Source organism: Humulus lupulus, chromosome 8 (genome assembly GCF_963169125.1).
Source record: "Humulus lupulus chromosome 8, drHumLupu1.1, whole genome shotgun sequence".
Classification (NCBI taxonomy): domain Eukaryota; kingdom Viridiplantae; phylum Streptophyta; class Magnoliopsida; order Rosales; family Cannabaceae; genus Humulus; species Humulus lupulus.
Genome location: NC_084800.1, coordinates 147,814,569 through 147,839,331, shown reverse-complemented (window position 1 = coordinate 147,839,331; position 24,763 = coordinate 147,814,569). Strand labels below are relative to the sequence as shown.

Here is a 24,763-nt window from a genome sequence, read left to right as displayed (position 1 = left end):
GGTTCGGCAGTGGTACTGGGCACTGGTCACGTTGTACTGACTTGTCAGTCAGAATTGGCAAAGGTGTTAGTGTCAGCTGTGAAGCTGTGACTTATTAGTCAAGTTCGGCGGTGATACTGGACACTGGTCACTTAGCGCTGACTTATTAGTCAAGGATGGACTTAGCGTGGTTCACGCAAGCCAACGGAGGTTAGATCTAATCGACCATTAGCATTGAATGGCTCAAAGAGCATTAATGCCTGACCGACACTGAGGGTTGATGAACAAACAGAGCTTGGAGGCTAGTGGCTTACTTAACAGCCACTCTCCCGCTAGAAAAGAGAGCTTGGAGGCTAGTGGCTTACTTAACAGCCACTCTCCTGCTAAAATCATGTGATGTTCATTTGCTTGTTGAAAGCTTTATGTTCAGTATGATTATAATGATAATCATTTGATAATGTTATTGAAAAATGTTATGTTTTCTTGCTGGGCCTTGGCTCATGGGTGCTATGTGGTGCAGGTAAAGGGAAAGAAAAGCTCACCTAGCCTTGAGTGGAGAGCTGATGTGGTGGTGTGTACATATGCGGCCGCTTGACCGCCACGGTCATGGTGTTCTCAGAGGAACTAGGGGGTTTACCCTATTTTTGCCGCTTAGGTCGGCGGGATTGTAAATTTAAAACTGTAATGACCATTTTGTACTGAGAACCACTTGTAAATGTTTTGTTTAGCTCTACAGAGCTGTTTGTAATAAATCTTCATTTCCTTTTTATTGGTTTTATACCTTAACCTGTTAATTACACCTAGAGCACGTTTTTGACCAAAGGACTCAGGTAAGGAGTCAAATTTCCGGTCCACCGTTCACCGTAACTGTTCTGGGGTAGCCAGGGCGTTACAGTGCTGATAAGGATCTTTGGCTTGAAGCCATGAAACAGGAAATTGAGTCCATGTATTGTAATTCTTTATGGCATCTTCTAGAATCACCTAGTGACTTTAGGGCCATTGGGTGCAAGGGGATCTAAAAGAAGAAGAGAGGAGCTGATGGAAAGGTAAAAACTTACAAGGCATGACTTGATGGAAAGGTAAGACAAGGTTTCTTAACGAGAACCTAAATGAAACCATTTATATGGATCAACCAGAAGGGTTTAAAGTAACTAGACAAGAAAAGAAAGTGTGGAAGTTAAATATATGCATTTATTGACTTAAGCAAGCTTCACGTTCCTGGAATCTAAGGTTTAATGAAATCATTAAAACTTATTGTTTTGAGCAGATAGTTGATGAGCCCTACGTATACCAACTCAAGGAAAACAACATTGTGGTATTCTTGATTCTCCATGTTGATGATATCTTGCTCATTGGAAACAATGTCAAGATAGAATTAGACATAAAGAACTAGCTCGGAACTCAATTCCAGATGAAGGACTTGGGTGAAGCAAGTTATGTTCTTGATATCCAGATTTTGAGGGTTAGAAAGAACAAAACTTTGGCTCTATCTCAAGTAGCTTACATAGATAAGGTGCTTGAGTGTTTCTCTACGAAAGATTCAAAGGAAGGATGTTTACCTTACTGACATGGAATCCACTTTTTTAAAAGCAGTCTCCATTTTAAGTTGTGCACTAGACCGAACATCTGACATGTAGTGGGAGTTGTGAGCACATACCAGTCAAACCCAGTAAGAGAACATTGGATAGTGGTCAAGCACATACTGAAATATCTTTGACGAACCAAGGATTATATGCAAGTCTACTTGGGTGGAGTTCTGAACTTGTTAGGCAACATCGATTCAGATTTTCAGATTGATGCCGATGATAAAAAGTAAACTTCTAGAATGGTGTTTACTCTTGGGGGTGGAGCTGCGATATGGAGAAGCGTTAAGCAATCCACGATCTCAGATTCTACCATGGAGGCTGAGTACATAGTTTCTTTTTCAGGTAGCTAAGGAAATAGCCTAGCTAAGGAAGTTTTATTTAAAATGTTGGTGTTATTACAAAAATGGATAAACCCCTCATTTTTTATTGTGACAATGATGGGGCGATACAACATTCTAAAGAACCTTGGAGCCACAAAAGAGTGAAGCATATAGAGAAGAAGTATCACATCATCGGAGAATACTTGGCAAGGGGAGAAGTGAAGGTCATGAAGATTTCATCTGAGGACAAAGTCACTTGGAGACAAAACTTTTACAAAGCATATAGAGGGAATGGGATTGAGAGAAATGTCGCATTTGTTTTAAAAGTTCAAGTGGGAGTTTGTTGGGTTTTATGTCCTTATAAAACCACATTTCTTATGTAATTAATTCATTATCAATAAAGTAGTATAAATCATTTTATTAATCAAATTGCATTTTTTTACATGTTTTATTACATGATTAATTATTATTAATACAAATGCTTATAAAATCTCAAACATATGTATAGTTACAATTATAGTGACTCGGTTGAAGTGGATTATAATTGTGATTATATGCTCTAAAGTATTTTGTCCTAAGATTAAATAAGTACACTGCATTTTTACTGATTGGGTAATCTACGATAAGATCTACTTACACATCTGGTGTGATGTCCTATAAAGGACATTGGCCAAGTAGATAAGACCATATGTATTTTGTTACATTGGACTAGGCTGATATTGATTATTGAAAAGATAAGTAAGTGTAACATCCTAAATTTACAGGCTTAGTGCCCTAATTAGTGTGCCAAGAGGGCAAAACTATATTTTATGTGTTAATGTGATTTAATTAGGATTATATATGTGAATTTAATTGACTACATGTGTGATTACGTGAAATATATGATTTGTATGATGATATGACTATCTATGCATGTTTAGGGGTATCAATAATGCTTATAGGCCCATTTATGTTAATAGGGTTTTTTTCGTAATTTTCAAGCTGAGCCTAAGGGTATTTTAGTAATTTGATGAGTTAGCGGGGATATTAGAGTATGAATTGTTGTTGGGGGAAATTATAAGTGTTTGGAAGATTAGTGGGACTAATTAGGAATCTAATAAGAGTATTTTGGACATTATATTTGTTATCCTTTCGCACTTAGATAATGTTAATTTCAAATGTTTTTAGGTGTTCTTAGCTTTGTTTTACGAGTCTTTGATTTTTAAGCCATAAAATACTTTCTAAGGTATTATTGATGAGTTTGATATATTTTTGTGGTTAGGAATGGATGTGCATTGATAGGACTTGAGAAAATGAAGTTTGGAACAAGTTTGAAGTGTTTTAAAGTGGAAGTTCAAGCATAAAGTTGAAGATTACGAAGAAAAAGCACGCGAGCAAATTTTGGGCGGTCGCCGCGGCCTGAGAGTTAGAGAGTAGTGGTCGCAGCTATGCCAATCTCCTGGTCACGACCTTCATGCGAAGCTTGCCCAGAAAAACCTCATGGTCGCGGCCACCAGGAATCAGTGGTCGAGGCCGTGAGACAACATTTTCTTAAAATTTCAATTTGAAATGTTATTTTTGGTGGGATATAAAAGGGATTAGGGTTAACTTTGAATAAAACTTTGGATTGTGAATTATAGAGGCTAGAGCAGGAGAGGATGGGAAAAGACTTTAGCATAAACATTCTTCAATCTAGTTTTTCTTTCTTCTCAAAACTCTTTTATTTTCATTTAATTTTTATGTTTGTGAATATGAATATGATTATGGAGTAGTTTTCTTTATAGTTGAGAGTTATTTCAAATCCTAGACATGAGATCTTGAATGCATTGATGGATTTTATTTCTTCTATTCCCTTATATTAAATTGCTTTTATTTTTCCATTTGAATGTCATGGATCTTGTTTTGACGGTCGCTAATTAGGGTTTTTCATTATTCTACTATCATCTTAGGATTGATATTCACCTAATAGTTTAGAATTCTACGTAGAGTAATATATTACAATTAGGATATTGTGACACGTATTTTAATTGTCGTGAAAAATAGAACCTAGGTTAAATGAATTGCATGCTTAGTGAATTTGTTCCGTAGATTAACATGTTTCTATTGAGTGTAATGCTTTTAGTAGATCAAATAGATCACATGCTTAATGGGTTTATTTAGGGTAAAAAAGGTTAGTTAAGAGAGCATAGCTTTAATTAAGTATAATAGGGAAACTGAGATAATTGACTGCTTAAGTGTTATCTGCCAGGTTAATATTTTTATTGGGAATAGAGAATATAATTCGTCATTATTGACAGATTGATTGTCGAATGTGGAGAGTTATTCTTGACCAGTTTTTAATATCCTTATATCCTTAGTTATTTAGTCTTTGATATTTATTTCATTTTATGTTTTTCTTTTTTCTAACTAAAATCCCTTTCTAATTTCGGTTTAGTTCTTATTTTGAATAATAATTGGATCATAGTCCTTGTGAGTTCGACCCTTATTTACTGTTGTACTAACGTAGTTGGTATAAGTGAATAAAAAAAATATAATTAAATTTCATATGGCATATGACACCCGTCAAATTTTTGGCACCGTTGTCGGGGACTATTATAAGTTTTGTTTTTATTATTGAATTTAATTAACTACATACTCACTAGTATAAATTTTTTGATTGCAGGTGTATACGTCTAGCGACGATACTCAAGAAAGACTACAGGGCATAAAGTAATAACTTGAGACATCGTCGTCCCGATCTTCAAGGACTATCATTGACAATCCACTCATTCAACCTTCGAAGAGAGTCAATCCAGTACAAATATTGTAACACCCTACTTCCTTAGAGCCGTTACCAAGTGATTTATAAATGTGCCATTAGCTCACTAATCGAGGTTTAAGATTTAAAAAGTGTGTTTTGGATAAAAATAAAGACTCATTTAATAAACATTAAGTATAAAAAATAGGCCTTTCATTGAAAGTCATAAAAATATTCCATTGGGATCCCAAAACACTTTTTGAAATACATTTAAAATCCAAAGGTACAGTACAGTCGACCTAAGCGACAAAACCGAACGTTGACCACGTGTTTCTTAAAATAACCCCAGACGTGGCGGCCAGGTAGGCCAAACATGTACGCACCGCTCCATGCCCTCCAACTCATGGTTGTAAGATCCATCATCCTTGGTCTTATCTGCACCACAGAGCACCCGTGAGCCGAGGCCTAGCAAGAGAACTTCAAGCATAGTATGCAATAAAAATATTTCTCAACAATTCATATTAATATATATGACATAGCAAACATAAACAATACATATAGTATAACACCACATAGATCTACGGGTACAAATAGTTCTCTTACCTGGTGTCCCAAGCTGACAATCCAAAACAATCCCCAGCACGATCCTAATCCTGGGCCTGAGCAGTAAGACCTAGTCACAACGTATTAATAAAAATACATTATGATCTAAATTAATTAAAAGCATTTGGAATTACATACTAGCCTCTGGGACCTTGGATTCTATCAAACCGGGTAGTAAAATCCGTCCTGAGCCTTAACGTTTGAGTTCTTAAACCTAAAACCCTAAAATGGCCAACATTGAGAGCTTGGGCCACGCAGCACCTTAAGTCAGACGCATAAAGCCTCCATGATGAGAGACACGGGCCGCGGCGCGCCTAGAGACATAGGTTTTCCAGCCTCTTCGAACACAGGGGCCGCGACGCCTAAAGAACAGGGCTGCGACTCAAGCCTGAAACCTAGAAATTCCACCATTTTCTACTTTTTTCCTGAACTCAATTCACCAAAATTCCACCCTAAACATGAACTACAGCCATAACTAAGTCTCTCAAGTATTCCCAAGTATGTTAAACAACACCACCACAGTAGTAGCTAAACCAAAACTCCATTACAGCCCAAAATTCAAACCTTGAGTTTGAAACTAAAAAACATCAATATCAAACTCATAATTCAACAAAGAAGCATAAGAATTCACTTATCCCTTCTGCAAATGAAAACCCTGAAGCAATCCTAGCTTGATTCCTCAGTCTCTAGGCTTTTACACCTTCAATTCTCAGCCAGTTCCTCAAAGAAATCCCCCCTTAGCTCCAAGAACACCAAAGCGAGAGGAAGGAAAACGTGTAGGGAGAGAGAGGGAGAGAGTTCTTTCTACTTCTGGTGGGTTCTACTATCTAAGGCCATCCAAACCTGTTCCCATCTGAAAAGTCTAAAATTCCCTCTAGACATAACCCTATATTTTAACAGCCCCAAGGGCTAAATCGTCATTTTCCACATCCCAATAGTTCCTAATAAATTCCAATTTAATACCGACACGTCCAAACCATTACTAGACTACCACCCATTACTCGGTCATCCCCAAACACATATAACATACCCAAAATACCCCTGGGCTCCTCCTGAGCCGGGTATTTGACCCCGTTGTGACTATTCCGCTAATTTGCTCCCTAGAATCGTCTCGGATCACACATCTCAAATATATCCCCATAACATTGTGTTCTCACTCAAAATTACAAACAAGCCCCTAATCACAGAAATGGGGCCACATGCATATTTAATACACACATTCATGCATGTTTAATCACATTACCACATAATTCATATACTATCATAATTAAATCCATTATTGCCCTCTCGGCATGCTAATCAAGACCTTAAGCCTTATTAGAAAATTTCGGAGGCTACAACTATCCCTTCCTTATCAGAATTTCGTCCTCGAAGTTATTCACATACATCGGAACACTAATCCTACAAACCTGACTATAATCCCAGATTCAGTTCTTTTACTTAGTCATTACTTGCAACATTCTCACAAGAACATTAGTCTTAATTAGTAAGACATTCTTTCTTTTATTCAGAATTTCACTGGCTTTTCCTTACATAGTAAGTTCCACTAAGTTTCCAGGGTCTCCTTACACAATCAGGGGTTGTACTTGTCACCCCTTCAACATTGGCACCAGTAACATTTCGTAAGCCTCTACCTGCACTGGGGTAAGGCCAAATTATAGGTGTAACGCCCTGGCTACCCCAGAACAGTTACGGAGAACGGTGAACCGGAAATTTGACCCGTTACCCGAGTCCTTTGGCTAAAACGTGATCTAAGTGTTGTTAACAGGTTAAGGTGTAAAACCAGTCAAAAGGAAAGGGCACTTTTCATTAACTAAATAAACTGCTCATGAGCCTTTTCAAAATGTTTACAGGTAGTTCATGTTACAAAAGAGTTGCTACAGTTCCAAATATACAGTCCCCGCCGGCCTAAGCGACAAAAATAGGGTAAACCCCTAGTCCCTCTAAGAACTCCTTGACCGTGGCAGTCAAGCGGCCCTGTATGTACATCACACCGCCCAAGCTCTCCACTCAAGGCTGGCCAAGCTTTTCCTTTCCTTTACCTGCACCACATAGCACCCATGAGCCAAGGCCTAGCAAGAAAACATAGTAAAACATGATATAATATCAACAACGATCATAATAACCATTCAGGACTATCAGTCCAACAACTAGGTGACAACAGCCAAAAGTCACAATAATGAGCATCGCTCCCTCTAGCCATGTGACGATAGGGTCACCAGGGCTTAACTGAGAAATGAATCTTTCATAAGTTGTTTAGGACAGGTGTATGGTGATTGGTCACCAACATAACCTTCCACACGACTCTGGAGTCGAAACTATGGACAACGTCCCTTAGCCATGTGACAAACAGTCACCGGGGTCATATACCTTGGCTATAATCATCTGGTTGTAAGCCAGGCAAGCGCTTGTAAGTTTCTCGACCCTAGGGTCGGTCAGGCATTAATGCTATAGAGCCATTCAATGCATGATTCTCGACTTTAGAGTCGGTCCCTGACTAGTCAGTGTCTCAAGCAGGTAATCATCGTTCACTAGCATTTAATATGCAATCCATGTCCACATATATCAACCAGCATGCCTCAAATATCAAATCATACATGCCATATACCTGTACAGGGTGCAACTATATTCATACACTGTTTTCTTACCTCTGGTTCGAGTGAGAATAATTATACGAACGACCCCTGAGAACGATCAACCTTTAAATTCCTCGATGGTCACCTGGTCATAACCAGAATATAGGATTCATCAATAAAAATGATAACCGGGGTTTCCCAAACCAAATCCCAGCCCCCGAGACATCAAAAACTACCCAACCGGGTACTAGGTCCAACCCCGAGGCCTATGGTTTGAATCCCTAAACTAAAACCCATTTTCTAGAAAATTTGGCCTCTTGGGCCGCGGCCCCAAAAATCCGTGCCGCTTTACACCCTTAAGCCTCATCTGCCAGACGCACCTGGGCCGCGGCACACAAAAGCCGTGCCGCGGCACCCAGCCCAGAAAAGCAAGAATGCCCAACACGAACCAGTTTTCAACCCTGCGTTTTCCCTCTCAAACCAGACCCTCAAACCATCTTAAAACCTTCTCCAAACATGTAATTGAACCCCCAAACCTTACCTATAACACCTCCTCACCAAAACCCAATCATCTAACACCAAAAACTCCCTTTAATCCTCACTCCCCACATCAAAATCCATGAGTTAAAAACCAGAACGAAAACAGAGTACTAACTGAAATTAATGGCCAAAACTCACCTTGAGACTAGCTTAAACCTCCCACACAGGCTAACACAAGTGCTCCAACCCAGCCTTGAGTTCCTCTAGCTTGAATTATCACCAAGAACACAAAACTCTCAAAGAAGCAATGAAGAAGATGAAGCTATGGGAAGGTACGGGAAGAGAAGAATCTAACCCCTGTTTTTCTCAGTTTTATTCCACAGCCTTCAGCCACTAAACCTTATATATATCCTCCTTAAAAAGACCAAAATGCCCCTCATGTCATCTTAAGTCTCCAAAGCCACCCCAAGGGAAAAATTGGTACATTCCGCTAAACCCGTTAATTATAATTAACGCTTCCCAATTCCCACTAATCTCAATATCCTCAAACACCAATATTTCATAACTCGTTACCCTAAAATCCTCGGTAACGCTATAACCTTTAATGTCACCCCGAGACTCACCCCGAGCCCCGAGCTCAAACCTGTTATGACAAAACCGATAAATCTCGTTTAAAGATCGTCTCATGTCGAAATACTCGAACCAATCCACATTATAATGTGGTCTCACAATATATCATTATCGCACATACAAATATACAAATATACCCTCAACGGGCCAAATTACCATAATACCCCTGTAAACAAATGTGGACTCACATGCATGCATTTAACATTATATTATAATATAATTCTCTTAAACATGCATAAACACATTTAAATGGCATAATTAAACAGTTATGGCCCTCCCGGCCTACTAAACCAGCCATTAACCATAATAGGGAATCCGGGGCATTACAATAGGCCCCTGGCCTAATCCCTATTAGGATCTATCAAACATAAGCCAACTCTAGAGTCAAAACCTCTTTTCCTTCCTGAACCATCGTACTCTTGTTAGTCCATAACACACAGAGGACACAAAGTTCACAATCCTGGAACTCCATGTTCCCACATCTAGACTTGCAAATTCTCATGTCCTTGCAATAATGTAGACACTCCTGACCTTAACGTTTCTTAATAATTTCACTGTTCCTTGAGCCATTTATGATGTAGGGTACTTCCTGTCCCTAAGTTCACTTTATGAAGTAAGCACTTCTCATTCCCTGTCTCACAATATTCTACTTGGAGTCACTCTACGACCCTTTTTTTTTCCAGAACCTGGAAGTCCATGGATTCCAATCTGACACTATCACCCTTGGTGCCCAATGGAGACGTGTGGTCTCCTCTCGTACCCATTCTCTCTTTTGATACCCCACTCACACCAACCATGGTGTGTCAACAAAATAGGTCAAACCACAACTTTCGTATTTACTTACCTCATCTGTGACCTAAGGTGGTCCACCCCTAGGGTTCATAATCATATCCTTTTATACCAACTTCGGGATAAAATAGAATCCTAGTAGCCCTTATGGACTCTGATTATTACCTCTTATTTAATAACGATTAGGTCGTGCACCTCCCAAGATACAAAGTGTAGTTTCAGCATCCATTCAATTTCCTGGATGTAATAACCGTAAGGGGTAACTTAAGGTTCATCCCACATCTTCCCCTCAATGCCAGTATCATTCGAATCACTCATCTGATCTGCATAGTTGAACTCATCTATTCCAAAGTAGCAGGATTCTTATCCTTTCCTACAAGATCATCTTCCTGCGTTTCACTATTCATTCATAGGAATATATTTACCAACTATCAACCACTAGTTCCAAAGAAAAATCAGTCATTACTTCATTATAAACATGGTTAACTAGCATGACTATCAGCTTTCCATCCACTGTGAGGTGCCAAGGATCACTCTTTCAATTACACACGACGCCCCTTAACTCATAGCATACTGCACCGGAACTCCACACTCTAAGCAAGGACGATGTCTCTCACATCGTTCTCATGTACCCGTCCATACATACAAACTTTAATACCGTGATATGTGAATCAATATTTATACCAACTTTTGAAAATCAAGTATGCAACCATCCATTCAGATCCACTTTATGTTCTCATGTTACCTTACTCAAAGTATGGATGTCCTCGAACATGCCTCATACAGTAGTAGATGTGTCCCTCTGGTTTCACTATGCTCTTCGCCCCTATGGCGTTCCTTTAGTAATTCCCTTATGGTTTCCATCTTAATTACATTATACATGATCCCATTACCTCCCATAACATGACCTTGAACATCTTCTGGAGAAATCAGAACTTGTCCCTCTTGGAACCTTACCTGTAACCTTGTTTCCTTAACCTTGGTACTATCAATAAAGGTGTTATTCGGGTTCTGCTTCTAGCTAGGAGTAGTCTGAAACATCCTTCATCAATATGAATATGACTCATCAACATTATCCCTGTACTCTCTACTTAACGAACTTACCTGAGCCGCTGATGCATTGGTAAATTTAAAAGCCTTTACCAAGACTCCATCATACCCTACGTAGTACAAGAGGAAATTCTTGAAACGCCACTTGCCTTGATCCTTAACTGGGTAATTCTTGTAAACATTATCCTATCCTGGTAGACTTGGCCCTTTTCTTGTCAAACTGTATTGACATGTCCCATAATAAGATGCTCCATCTGATCAACCCTCATGTCAAACACTTCTTCAACTGAACGTTAATTCTTTTCGCTGAGCTAGTGCTATACTTCATAATGTCTCAGATACTGCTTCTGTCTCTGCCTTAATTCTGTTACACGCTCTTTTCCCTAAATGAGGCAATTATCCCACAGAATGCTCATGAACCCATCTGAAACCTTATTCACTGATTCGATATTCGTCTGGTCTATCTGATATAACCTCAGTGGTATCTTCCTCAACAACTAGGCACCCAGCAACTGCAACCAGGTCCTTTCCTTTTAACCTCAGAATTCACCATCTTCTTCTTCAATCCATGGTTGTCCCTTATTTAACCGGCAAATATACATTCTGTAAAATCCTTTATTGGTATATTTGACAATAATGACAAAATTAATTAAAAGGGTATTTTCGAAATTAGTAGTTTCCTGTTTTGTAATATTTTGGTACATTTCGAAAATAGTTAGTTTCCTGTTTTGTGTGATATAAATCAGATTATTCTATATATGATTATAAAATAAATATATAATATCTTTTCTTGAAATTGGTTTATATGGAAATTATTAGTATTTATTTTCATTTATCTGATTTGGTTGCCCAGAAATCGTGTGCAGCTTGCAATAATAAAGGATATATTGTTTCCTTATTTATTTAAGGAAACTGGGTTGAAAAACTGTCCAGATTCAATGAATCTGTTTGAACGGATTGCCAGTCTGTTTGAACAGATTCTGACTTTCCTGTTTTGGAAGATTTTCCATTTATTGGCTGTTTGATTTCTGATTTGTTTTCCACGACCTAAAGGGATTCTAAAATGTATATAATCATCCTTAGGTCGTTGGTTTTTGATCATCTCTCTTGGTGTATTGTTTTCCAAATATTTTTCAAGTTTTAGAGAGACTTTTTATTATGTGAAGAACTTGAGTCCAGCAAGTTCTTAGTGGTTTATTACAGTGTACTTCTATATTGTTTTCTTTGTGTTAATTGTGCAGGTTGAACACACTTGGACATTGGTCATCAAGCTTCGGGAGAAGTCTTGTTCGTGAGTCACTTTTCGGGAGGAAAACTGCAAGTGTTATGATTTGAAGGGAGTTCAAGATCTTAGCACTTCAAAAATTTGATTAGGAGTTTAGATTACAACAGTTGCGAAAAATTCAAGAGGGAGTCTTTATTTGTATAAGTCAATTTGGTTTTGTAATCATTTAGATATTCTTCTAATAAATTTCATTCTCTGGGCGTGGCCTCGTGGACTAGTAGCAATCTGCAAAGATTGCTGATACCACGTAAAAATTCGTGTGTTCTTTACTTTATGTTCGTTTTTATCTTCTGGTCACAAACTGTTTAAACATATCTGGTTTCTGTTCAAACAGTCTTGGTATCTGTTTAAACATTTCTGTAACATTTCAACAATTAATTTTTTAATTTAAATAATTAAGTTGGTAATCATAAAAAATGAAATTTCAATTGGTATCAGAGCGGTTCACTAAACTCTTAGTGATATCTTGTGGTTATTTTTCCGTTTGATTTGTTTTGTGTGAAATTTCTTTCTTTGCAGAAGGTAGTTCCGTGTCTCGACCTCCATTGCTAAATGACTCAAACTATCCATACTGTAAAGTTAGGATGAGAGCTTTCATAAAAGCTCAAAATGAGAAAGCATGGAGAGAAATTTTGTTTGGATGGTCACCTCCTACTGAAAAAGGTGAAGATGGAAGCACAATTGTAAGATCTGAACTTGTTTGGGACATAGAAGAAGAAAAATTATCCAGCTATAAAGCTCTTCACGCCATATTTAATGGTGCTGGAGAAAGTTTTATAAAACTTGTTTCCACATGTGTCTCAGCTAAAGATGCTTGGATAATTCTTCAAACTCAGTTCGAAGGAACTGTAGATGTTAAAAGGTCTAGATTTATCATGTTACAAACCAGGTTTGATGACCTTAGAATGTCTGATTCTGAAACATTATCTGAATTTTATGAGAGATTATCTGATATTTCTAATGAGTATTTTGCACTTGGTGAAAAACTTGATGATTCTGTTCTTGTTAGAAAAATCATTCGAGTTCTTCCTGACAGGTTCAATGTTAAGCTCACTGCTATGGAAGAGGCAAAAAATTTCAGTACTATGAAGGTAGAAGAACTGATGGAGTCACTTCGTACCTTTGAGTTAAATCAAAAGATTCGTCAAATAGACAAGCCAAGTACTTCCAAAGAAAAGGAGAAAACCATAGCTTTCAAGAGCACTGAAAAGGAAGTCTCAGATGATGAAGATGGTGATAATGAAATGGCAATGCTTGCAAAGAATTTTCGAAAATATATGAATAAGATAGGAAACAAGAAATTCAATGGCAAGATGTCAAAAGGTAATCCTTCTTCTCTTAAACCTTTTCAAACTAATAAAAAGGGTATTCAGTGCAGGGAATGTGAGGGATTTGGTCACATCCAGTCTGAATGTGCAAATACTTTGAAAAAGAACAAAAAAGGTATGATTGCTACTTGGAGTGATAATGACTCTGAAAGTAGTGAAGATGAGGAAGGTAATGTCGCTCTCACTTCTATTTTATATGTTTTTAAATCTGAAAATGAAAAAATTGTTTGCTTGAATAATGTTTCAAAAGATGAAGAAAATTCTGATAGTGATGAATCTGAATTGAATGATGAGTCTTTGAGTGAATCTTACAAAAATATGTATGGTTCATGGGTGAAAGTGTGTTCTGAAAATCGGTCATTGGTAAGCAAAAATAAAGATTTATTCCTTGAAATTAAACAACTTACTGATCTGAATGAAAATTTGGAAAAAGAAATAATTTCAAAAAATGTTGAAATTAATAAGTTGTCTAAAGATTTGGATACTCTTGAGAAAAATGTTAGAATGCTTAACCCCGGTTCAACTATTTTTGAGAATATACAGAATTCAGGTCAAAGAAGTCATGTGGGACTGGGTGCTTCAAGTTCTCAAAAATCAAAGAAAACTGTCTTTATCTCGGCTGGGATGTTAACGTCTGATGTTCCTGTGTCATCCTCAGTGAAATCTGTTGTATCCAGTACTCGGATTGTTCCAACAGAAAGGACACAGTCAGCAGGTAAATCCAATGGTAAATTCAAAAAATTCATTCCAATCTGCCATTTCTGTGGTAGGAAGGGTCATATTCGTCCTAAGTGTTTTACTCTTATGAATTTTGCTAAAAATAAATTATTTTGAAAAATTCAATTATTTTGATGATTTCAAAAGAGTAAAAAAGGAAAATGTTCAATCAAAGAAAATATGGATCAAAAAGAATAATTGTTTAGCTGGTTTTACTAGTGAATATGATAGATCTGCTTCTTCATATTTTTGGTATTTTGACAGTGGTTGTTCAAAACATATGACAGGTGACAAGTCTATTCTTACAGACATAAAACCTATGCATTGTGGGTCTGTTACTTTTGGCAATGGAATTGAAGGTAATGTTCTTGGTATGGGTACTCTTAACTTTGAAGGGTTGCCTAGAATCAAAAGAGTGTTACTTGTGGAAGGTCTTAAAGCTAATCTTCTAAGCATAAGTCAAATTTGTGATCAAGGTTATACTGTTAACTTTGATAAAGAGAATTGTTTTGTTTTAAACAAGAATGGTGAGAATGTTCTTGAAGGTTATAGATCTAATTACAATTGCTACACTCTTCTGCCATCTTTTATGTGTCAATCTGTTGTGAGTAATAACACTGATATGTGGCATGCTAAACTTGGCCACATAAATTTCAAAACCTTGAAAAAATTGTCACATGCAGGGAGTGTTCGTGGTTTACCTAAGCTAGGTAAAGAATCTGATGGTAAGTGCAAGAGTTGTCAACTTGGTAAGCAATTGAAAATTACACATAACAGTGTTTCTGACATAAACACTTCGAAAGTTTTAGAATTGCTTCACATGGATCTTATGGGTCCAATTCAAATTGAGAGTTTAAATGGGAAAAGGAAAATTTTATTTGTGTGGATGATTTTTCTAGATATACTTGGGTTGATTTCTTGAATGAAAAATCTGACACTTTTGATGCCTTTAAAACTCTTTGCTTTAAATTAAAAGTTGAAAAAGATTGCAATATTGGAAAAATTGTTCGTATAAGAAGTGATCATGGTAAAGAATTTGAGAATTCTATCTATGATGATTTTTGTAAGTCTGCAGGTATCTCTCATGAGTTTTCAGCTCCCAAAACTTTTCAACAGAATGGAGTTGTAGAGAGGAAAAACTGCACTTTTCAAGAAATGGCTAGAGTGATGCTAAACAGCAAAAAATTGACCAAACGGTTATGGGCAGAAGCAATTAACACTGCTTGCTATATCATAAATCGTGTTTTTCTTCGTCCAGGTACATCTAAAACATCTTATGAAATTTGGAATGGTAAGAAGCCAAGTGTGGCTTACTTTCATGTTTTTGGATGTGTTTGTTACATTTTGAGAGATTGAGAAAATCTTGGTAAATTTGATGCTAAGAGTGATGAAGGTGTTTTTATTGGATACACCACTAACAGCAGGGCCTATCGTGTGTATAACATGAGAACCCAAACTGTAATGGAGTCGGCTAACGTTGTTATTGATGATTCCAGGGATTTTTCTGAGTTTTCTACTGAGGAAGAAATTGAAAGGTTTATTGATGAACCTACTGAAAAACACAAAGAAGCTTGTGTCAGTGATACTACTGTTGCAACGTCTGGTCCATCTGTTCCAACAAATCGCGAATCCAATGAAACAGATTCTGAACAGACAGAAAAGGAATTTCCAGATATTATTTTGGATGAAGTCCAAAAGGAGCCATCAACCAGAGTTAAGTTAAATCATCCAGCAAATTTAATACTTGGAAATCCAAAAGATAGTATGGTAACACGAAGAAGGTTTAGTAATGCTGTTCAATTTGTTTGTTTCTTATCTCTAATTGAGCCTAAAAATGTGAAAGAAGCTTTAACTGATGAAAATTGGATTAAAGCTATGCAGGAGGAATTGGAACAATTTTTTAGAAACAAAGTGTGGATCCTTGTGCCAAGACCGTTGCATACTAATATTATTGGCACAAAATGGATTTTCAAAAATAAATCTGATGAATTTGATACAATCGTGCGAAATAAAGCAAGATTAGTGGCACAAGGGTACACACAAGTGGAAGGAATAGACTTTGATGAAACATTTGCACCTGTTGCAAGACTTGAATCAATTAGATTATTATTGTCTATTGCTTGCTTGATTGGTTTCAGGTTGTTCCAAATGGATGTCAAATCCGCATTTCTCAATGGGATCTTGAATGAAGAAGTATATGTTGAACAACCCAAAGGGTTTGAGGATCCCCATGCCCCTAATCATGTTTACAAATTGGAGAAAGCTCTATATGGTTTAAAGCAAGCCCCTCGGGCTTGGTATGAGAGACTCTCTCAATTTCTTGTTTCTCATGGATACAAAAGGGGTGGAGTAGATAAAACTCTGTTTATCAAAAATATTAAATCTAACATAATTATTGCTCAGATTTATGTCGATGATATTGTGTTTGGTTCTACTTCTGACAATGAGGTGTAGGTATTTGTGAAGAAAATGAAAGAGGAATTTGAAATGAGCATGGTGGGAGAATTGACCTATTTCTTAGGTTTGCAAGGCAAGCAATTAAATGAAGGTACATTTATTTCTCAAAGCAAATATGCTAAGAACTTGGTGAAAAAGTTTGGACTTGAAAGTTCAAAGATTGCCAAAACACCAATGGGAACTACTGTGAAGCTATCCAAAGATGAAAATGGTGTCAAAGTGGATCCTACACTGTACAGGAGCATGATTGGTAGTCTTCTTTACCTCACTGCTAGTCGACCTGATTTGAGTTATAGTGTTGGTGTGTGTGCCAGGTACCAAGGAAATCCCATGGAGTCTCATGTTGTAGCTGTCAAAAGAATCATTCGATATGTTCATGGGACTGCTGATTATGGTATTTGGTATTCAAATGAAACTAACCCTAATCTAGTGTGTTTTAGTGATGCTGATTGGACATGTAACACTGATGACAGAAAAAGCACTAGTGGAGGATGTTTCTTCTTGGGAAATAATCTTGTCTCTTGGCACATGAAGAAATAGAATTCTATTTCTCTCTCAACAGCTGACGCCGAATACATTGCAGCAGGAAGTTGTTGTGCACAACTTTTGTGGATGAAGCAAATGATGATGGATTATGGGATTGATCTTGACACTTTAACTATTTTTTGTGATAATACAAGTGTATGATCTTAAAATTTAAATCTAGATGCATGCTTCCTATTATTTTTCCAAACACATAATAGAAACATAGAATAACACGACATACATATGAACATTAGATTCGTAAATTAACATAAATACAATGATGTAGAAACTTACGAATACGCAGCGGAACTGGAACAACTCCTTCCTTCAATCTCTCTAACTCTTGATTCCTTTCTGTAGTAGAGTATTATCAAGAGATTGAACTAGATCAGCAACACAGTCTTCCTCACCAAGCCTTTGATCAATCTAGAACTAGTGTGGGCTGGTTCTCAACACATGAGAAAGAGATCTAGAAAAGAAGAAGAGAAAGTGGCTAAGAAAGGATTAGAGTGTCTAGGTTTTCACTTACCAATGAATTAACTGATACTGACTTATGAAAACCCTAGATATCATATTCCTTATATAGACAACTTAATGGGCTTTATTTAAATTTAAATTTAAAATTAAATTTTGAATTAATTAAACTAATAAACAAAAAGATAAAAGCCTTGGGCTCCCACAAATGGACTTGGGCCCAATACTTTTATTTTGAATTTAAATCCCAATTGGGCCTAAATTCAAAACCTTTTATTTATTTATTTATTTTAATTAATTAACTAAATCCTTATTCAAATTAACTAATTATAATTTGAAACTTGATTTAATTTTTATTTATTTATATTGATACCAATTTATCAATATTAATAAATTTACCCAAAGATTCTCTTTTATTCTCTAAATCTCATATCTTTATAAATTTTCCAAAATTGACCTAGTCAACTTTAAAAAAAAATCCTAATTGATAATTAAATCAATTAATTGAGACATTCTAGATGATTTACTCAAAGGTGATGCGGGGACCATGGATCCATGAAATCAAGCTCCAATAAGTTACAGTGAATTTATTTACGAATAATTTCACTACCTTATTAATTCCTCGTGACTCCACTATAGACTTGGAATTGAACTCTTGAATTCATAGAACGTATTTTCCAAAGCATAAATACGTTATCCATTGTTATAACCATTACAGTTAGTCAATCCTCTATCAATGACTTACTAACAAGCTGGGTGAAAATTACCGTTTTACCCCTCATCAGTATTTTATCCTTAACTCCCACTAAGTTCCTTATAAATGATATTTCCGTGAACTTAATCACAGAAATGAGATCTCAATCATTTAACCTTTTGAACAAAGCAATTAAGGAAATCATCTTTTCACTTCTCATACAGAAGTTATAGATTTCATATCTATGAATAATACTCCCACTCAATTTCATTACTAAATCTCCAAGATGTAAGTATGGGCTAGACCGTAGGGTAAGCTGGTAACGAACAAGTCAAAAGATTTAAATAATATAATTAGCAGAATATTATCACTCAGAATTAAGATCGACTTAACCTATGGTCAACGTTGTGATATTGATTAGATTCGATAACAACGATACTTATTTATCAATCAATAATCAATAGCGGTCCTAGTCCGATGTAACCAAATACATCCGATCATATCTACTTGGTCAATGCCTTGGACAAGACATCACACTCCTAATGTGTAAGTAGATCATATCGTAGATTTCCTAATCAGTGAAAATCCAATGCACTGATCTAATCTAGGACTTGTTCTTTTGAACATATAATTACAACTATAATCCACTGTGACCTAGTCACCATAATTGTAACTATCCATATGTTCAGGATTTTATGAATGTTTGTATTAATTGAATAAACATGTAATAAAACAAGCGAACAATGCAATTGAATAAACAAAATGATTTCTACTTCTTTTATTGATAATAATAACGTGTTACATAAGAAAAATGGTTTTATTAAGGGCATAAAACCCAACAACAAGTGCAATTAATATTTCAAAAAATCCTGTGCAACATTCCCGTACTTAACATATTGATATTCGTCATCATTTCATAAGAGAATTAGTTGAAATTAAAGTTCTTGTCTTGGAATATATTGAAACACATAAACAAATTGTAGATATTTTCACTAAAGCTCTTGATTCGGTTCGCTTTGATTTCCTCTGAAAATATTTGGGGGTTTGTTCTCTTTAAATTCTCTTGTTATGGTGTTGTCCGCTTGATCTAATGTGTGTTATTTTTGGTTAAGAAAATTGTCAATCAATTTGAAAAATTTTGTTGTGTGTCAAGCTGGATAATCTGTATTGTGTTTATGAATCTTTGGTTGTATATTCTTGAGAGAAATTTAATCTATTCCTCCAAGGCATATTCGAGTAAATTAATCAATGTTTAATGTTTGAGCTTCCTTTTGTGTAGCATTGTTTCAAGCTCCTGTGAAAGAATAGAGCTACCTACATCAGTGTGTGAAAGCCGTCTTTTGAGTAAGTTGGAACTTTGTAATTCGGAGTTATGAAGAGGAGACGCTACCATAGAAAAGGGCTACCACTGGTGTAGTGTGACAGCGTCTTCATGGGTTACAATTATTTTAATTTCGAAAAAGACTTATTTGTCATTGGGCAATGTTCCCTTGCATACACTGACACACACTTATGCTTGAAACAATGCAATAAAAATTGTACATAGTTTATAAAAAAAAATGTGTGTAAGACTCATACATTTTGATTGATTCACTTAAGAATATGTGCTTGTGACTGAATTGTGCTTTATTATTCTCGAATATTCTTTCTATTTTTTCATTTTCACAAGTGTTCTTATCTATGGTTTACACTAACAATTATTTTCATTTCCTTGATTTTATTCTTATCAGGATGACTCTCTTTGATCAAAGCAGATTTTTTAGGGTGGAGTTTTTATTTTTGTTCATATATATAAAATAATAAAAAATAAAAAAAAATAATTTGATATGGAAATTCTTGGTGGACCGAATCATTGTGGTGATTATGTGAAATTATGCATTTAATTGTGTGATTTAATATATTCTTTGTCTCCAATGAATTTATTTTTGTCTTCTTTCTCATTATGGAATATCATGATTTATATCTTTATTGTCTTATACTTTGTTTAGGATTTTTTAAAAAAAAAATGGAAAAAGTTAATAAAAAGATCGTGTGGGGTATTTATTTCTCGTTACCTTTTTTGGATTGGGTTTTTATACATATTACATTTTTTATAAACAGATTTTTAAAAAAAAAAAAAAAAAGAGGTAAGTTGTATGATGATCGGATGTTTTAAAGGTTGTTTCCTTTTATTGGTTAAATTACAATTTTTTTTTAAAAAAAAGGGAAACCTTTTATTGCCGTGGTGTCCATTTTGGGTAAGTGTTCTATTTAAAAAGGGCATGCCATTACCCTATTTCTTCTCACCCACGATTTCACTCAGTTATTTCTTCTCCTTCTAATTTTTTTTTTCTCTCATTTTCCTGTAAGTGTTTCTGTTTTTCAGAGAAAAAATGGTGAGAACTCGTGGTGCATCCTCCATGAAGATCCCTGTTTCTCAATCCTGAAAGGTGCCATCTCCTTCGCCTCCTCTGTCTGTGTCAACGACACCTCTTTCTGATCCAGCAGCTGCCACATCTGTTGGAAAGTCCTGCAAATCTAAGGCATGCAAGAAGGTGTTTTCGCTCTCTCATGAACATCCTATGGTGTTTCCAGATATCTCTGCTGACATAGTTGCACCACCATCTGAAGTGGTGGTGCCCTCTCGATCCAAGGACCATTCTCCTCTTCCTTTTGATTCGTCTTTGGAGGCTAGGGCAAAATCGAAATCTGTTTCATCCTCTTCCAAAGTTGCTGCTGCTGGGCTACTCAAATTGCCCTTGAAGCCGAGTCAGTCCAAGAAAAACTCTGTGACTCCCAAAAGGAAATTGGGGTCGGACGCATCTCTTTCTCCCTTGTCTGCTGCCAAGAAAAAATTGAAAGCTCATCCCCCTTCATTGTCTTCCTCCGAATCTGATCCTGAGGAAGAAAAGTCAGAATCTGAAGCAACCCATGATACCACATTGTCTGATGAAACGCTTCCTGAAAATGCAGAATCAGAGGCTGAGTCTGATGAGCCCGAAGAAGAAGACATTGTCCCCTCTGAACAAGAAGCCGAATCTGACTCAGAAAAAATTGCATCTCCTTTGACATCCAAAGCTAAAGGGAAGAAACCTATTTCTGGTTCTACACCTTCTCCAAAACGTTCAGGTGTAAATTTCAAACCTTATTCTTCCATTTTTTGCTATAATGATAATGCACGTGATATGGTTCTATATGCTCAAAGGAAATTTATCATTGAAAGAAATTATGTCTTAAGTGATCATCGTCCTTTTGGTGTGCTAACAATGCTTCAAGATCGACAATGGACAGGTTCTTTGGTTAAATTTTCTGGTTTTGTGGATAGAATAGTCAAGGAATTCTATGCCAATCTTACTAATGAAATTATTGAACCTTCATCTCCTCTGTATAACAAAGTGTTTGTTAGGGGCCATTGGTTCTCTTTTTCTCCTCAAGACATTGCTCTTGCTTTGCATCTTCCCCTTGATGTCAAGGATGATGTTGATGGTGCCTCTCTTAACAAGGACATGGTTATCACTGAGTTGGTAGGTCAAAAAATGGTATGGCCATCTAATACAGTCATCTCGGTCTCCAATCTCACCTACACTTATGCTGTTCTCCATAAGTTTGCCACAACAAATTGGAAGCCCACTTCTCACACCGCCACTATCTCTATTGATATGGCATCATTTTTGTACAAGGTGGGGACCGGCATTGGTATAAATTTGGCTTCGGTTATTCATGATCAAATCATTGGGTTTCGCAAAGGTAACAGGTAAACTTGAATTTCCCTTTTCCTCAAGTTATTTATAAAGTGTTGAGTAGGCAGAAAAAAGATCTCCAACGTGATCAAGAAGACTTGGTGGCACCCACTACTGCTGCTTCCTACAAGGCCTCTGCCCCTCCTACTGAAGCCACTGCTGCTCCGTCCTCCAAGAAAGTCAAGCCCCAATCTCTGAAGATTGCCTCGGATGACATTCCTCATGCCTCCTCCTCTGTTGCCACAGATTCAGGACTTGTTGCAACAGAAATAGCTGCTGTTCGAGCCTCTATTGATTCTTTGACTACTCGAGTGATGTCAATTGAAGGACTGCAACGTTTTGTGTTGGAGGTTGTTCAATCTCTGTCCAAAGATCCAGTTGTTTAGTTTTATTTTAGTTTTTGTCCATTATACATTGATACTCTTTTTTGTTTTATGGTTCTTTGGTTTCTTTGAAAGACACAAAGGGGGAGAGTAGTATTTCAAAAACCTGGTTGTTTGTTGTTTTATTTAACTCTGGACCTTCTTATTTTGAGGGGGAGTTAAGTCTAGTTTATTTACATGTTTGTTATAAGTTCATGCATGTTTGCAGGGGGAGTTCTCTTTACTTATCACTAACATTTGTGTTGCAGGTTTTTGAATTAATTTTGTCTATCAAATTGCCAAAGGGGGAGATTGTAAAATCCTTTATTGGCATATTTGACAATAATGAAAAAATTAATTAAAAGGGTATTTTTGAAATTAGTAGTTTCCTGTTTTGTAATATTTTGGTACATTTCGAAAATAGTTAGTTTCCTGTTTTGTGTGATATAAATCAAATTATTCTATATATGATTATAAAATAAATATATAATATCTTTTCTTGAAATTGGTTTATATGGAAATTATTAGTATTTATTTTCATTTATCTGATTTGGTTGCCCATAAATCGTGTACAGCTTGCAATAATAAAGGATATATTGTTTCCTTATTTATTTAAGGAAACTGGGTTGAAAAACTGTCCAGATTCAATGAATCTGTTTGAACGGATTGCCAGTCTGTTTGAACAGATTCTGACTTTCTTGTTTTGGAAGATTTTCCATTTATTGGCTGTTTGATTTCTGATTTGTTTTCCACGACCTAAAGGGATTCTAAAATGTATATAATCATCCTTAGGTCGTTGGTTTTTGATCATCTCTCTTGGTGTATTGTTTTCCAAATATTTTTCAAGTTTTAGAGAGACTTTTTATTATGTGAAGAACTTGAGTCCAGCAAGTTCTTAGTGGTTTATTACAGTGTACTTCTATATTGTTTTCTTTGTGTTAATTGTGCAGGTTGAACACACTTGGACATTGGTCATCAAGCTTCGGGAGAAGTCTTGTTCGTGAGTCACTTTTCGGGAGGAAAACTGCAAGTGTTATGATTTGAAGGGAGTTCAAGATCTTAGCACTTCAGAAATTTAATTAGGAGTTTAGATTACAACAGTTGCGACAAATTCAAGAGGGAGTCTTTATTTGTATAAGTCAATTTGGTTTTGTAATCATTTAGATATTCTTCTAATAAATTTCATTCTCTGGGCGTGGCCTCGTGGACTAGTAGCAATCTGCAAAGATTGCTGATACCACGTAAAAATTCGTGTGTTCTTTACTTTATGTTCGTTTTTATCTTCTGGTCACAAACTGTTTAAACATATCTGGTTTCTATTCAAACAGTCTTGGTATCTGTTTAAACATTTCTGTAACAGTTCAACAATTAATTATTTAATTTAAATAATTAAGTTGGTAATCATAAAAAACAGAATTTCACATTCAAGATCACCTCATATACCTCATAAAACCAACTTAATCAATTCGATTTATAAACAGAAACAAGAAATAGAGCCAACTAGTCACCTCTGAGGACTAACCTCAGACTCTAACCATATCAAAATGTTCATTCGAGCTGGAGTAGAGTTATCTATACTCTTTAGTTCTTTTGTCTATGTCTTCAGGCAACTCTCCTTGATGAGCCCTACGATTCCTCACTAATAACATGCCTGCACTCAACACTCACTCAAATGATGTCTCCTGCGCCCAGTGCATACCATGTAACCCCTCCGCACCTCATTGTCGTCCTAACAACCATCCTGAACACTATGAACTCTCCTGTCAGGACCAGGAGTAATAGAACCATCAAAGGTCTTTCTTTTCTGGTTACTGGGCCTCTACCTCTACTTGCTTCCGAAAATGAGGATACCTTTGGCCAAGCTTTTTTTCCATCCGCACTCTTACTTCATATCCCGACTCCTGCGTCCTCTATAACAAGGGCCCTCCCTACTGCCCAAGCGTAGGTAAAAATGTCCTTCGCTAGAGCGATCCTAACACACTGGCCATCCTAGGGTTCAATCCTCAAGTGGATCGCTCTTTTCGGGTCACATCCGTTGGTACCAAACAAAACACAGATTTGACCAATCTACAAAGCTTACTAACATACCCTGTCACTGTCATACCCTGAACCGAGCTCATAAAATTATCTGTCCTTGCAACTCAAACTTCGTCACTGCAGTGCCTCTCATTGAATCATTGTCTAAATTTCCTTCCAACCCACCATGACAATATTCCAGGTCTAGGATATAACTTCCCACCACGTTCGGGCATCCTCCTGCAACACGTAGGTGGCACAAGCCATTCCATCATTGCCTTTCACTCCTATTTAGCCGAAGACGGGGCTAACCATGCTCGCCCGCTGTTCAAATTTAAATGGGTCCAAGCCTCCTTCAAATAATGGAGGTTAACCCTTCTAAGAACCTTTCATGTAGTAATTCCCATCTATTTCCACCATTAGGTTAAGTCGTAACTAATGCCACTGTTGCCAACCT

General features: G+C 36.6%; 1 protein-coding gene across 1 annotated transcript in view; it reads left to right on the top strand.

Annotated features, from left to right (window-relative positions):
• LOC133796141 (uncharacterized) overlaps positions 1-22,314 on the top strand; it is a 50,300-nt gene extending 27,986 nt beyond the window's left edge. The window contains exons 2-4 of the mRNA XM_062233623.1: positions 20,575-20,584; positions 20,639-21,942; positions 21,993-22,314. Of these exons, the coding sequence (XP_062089607.1) occupies positions 20,575-20,584; positions 20,639-21,942; positions 21,993-22,314 (1,636 nt within the window). The remainder of the gene's footprint in view (positions 1-20,574; positions 20,585-20,638; positions 21,943-21,992) is intronic.
• Positions 22,315-24,763: the final 2,449 nt, after the last annotated feature.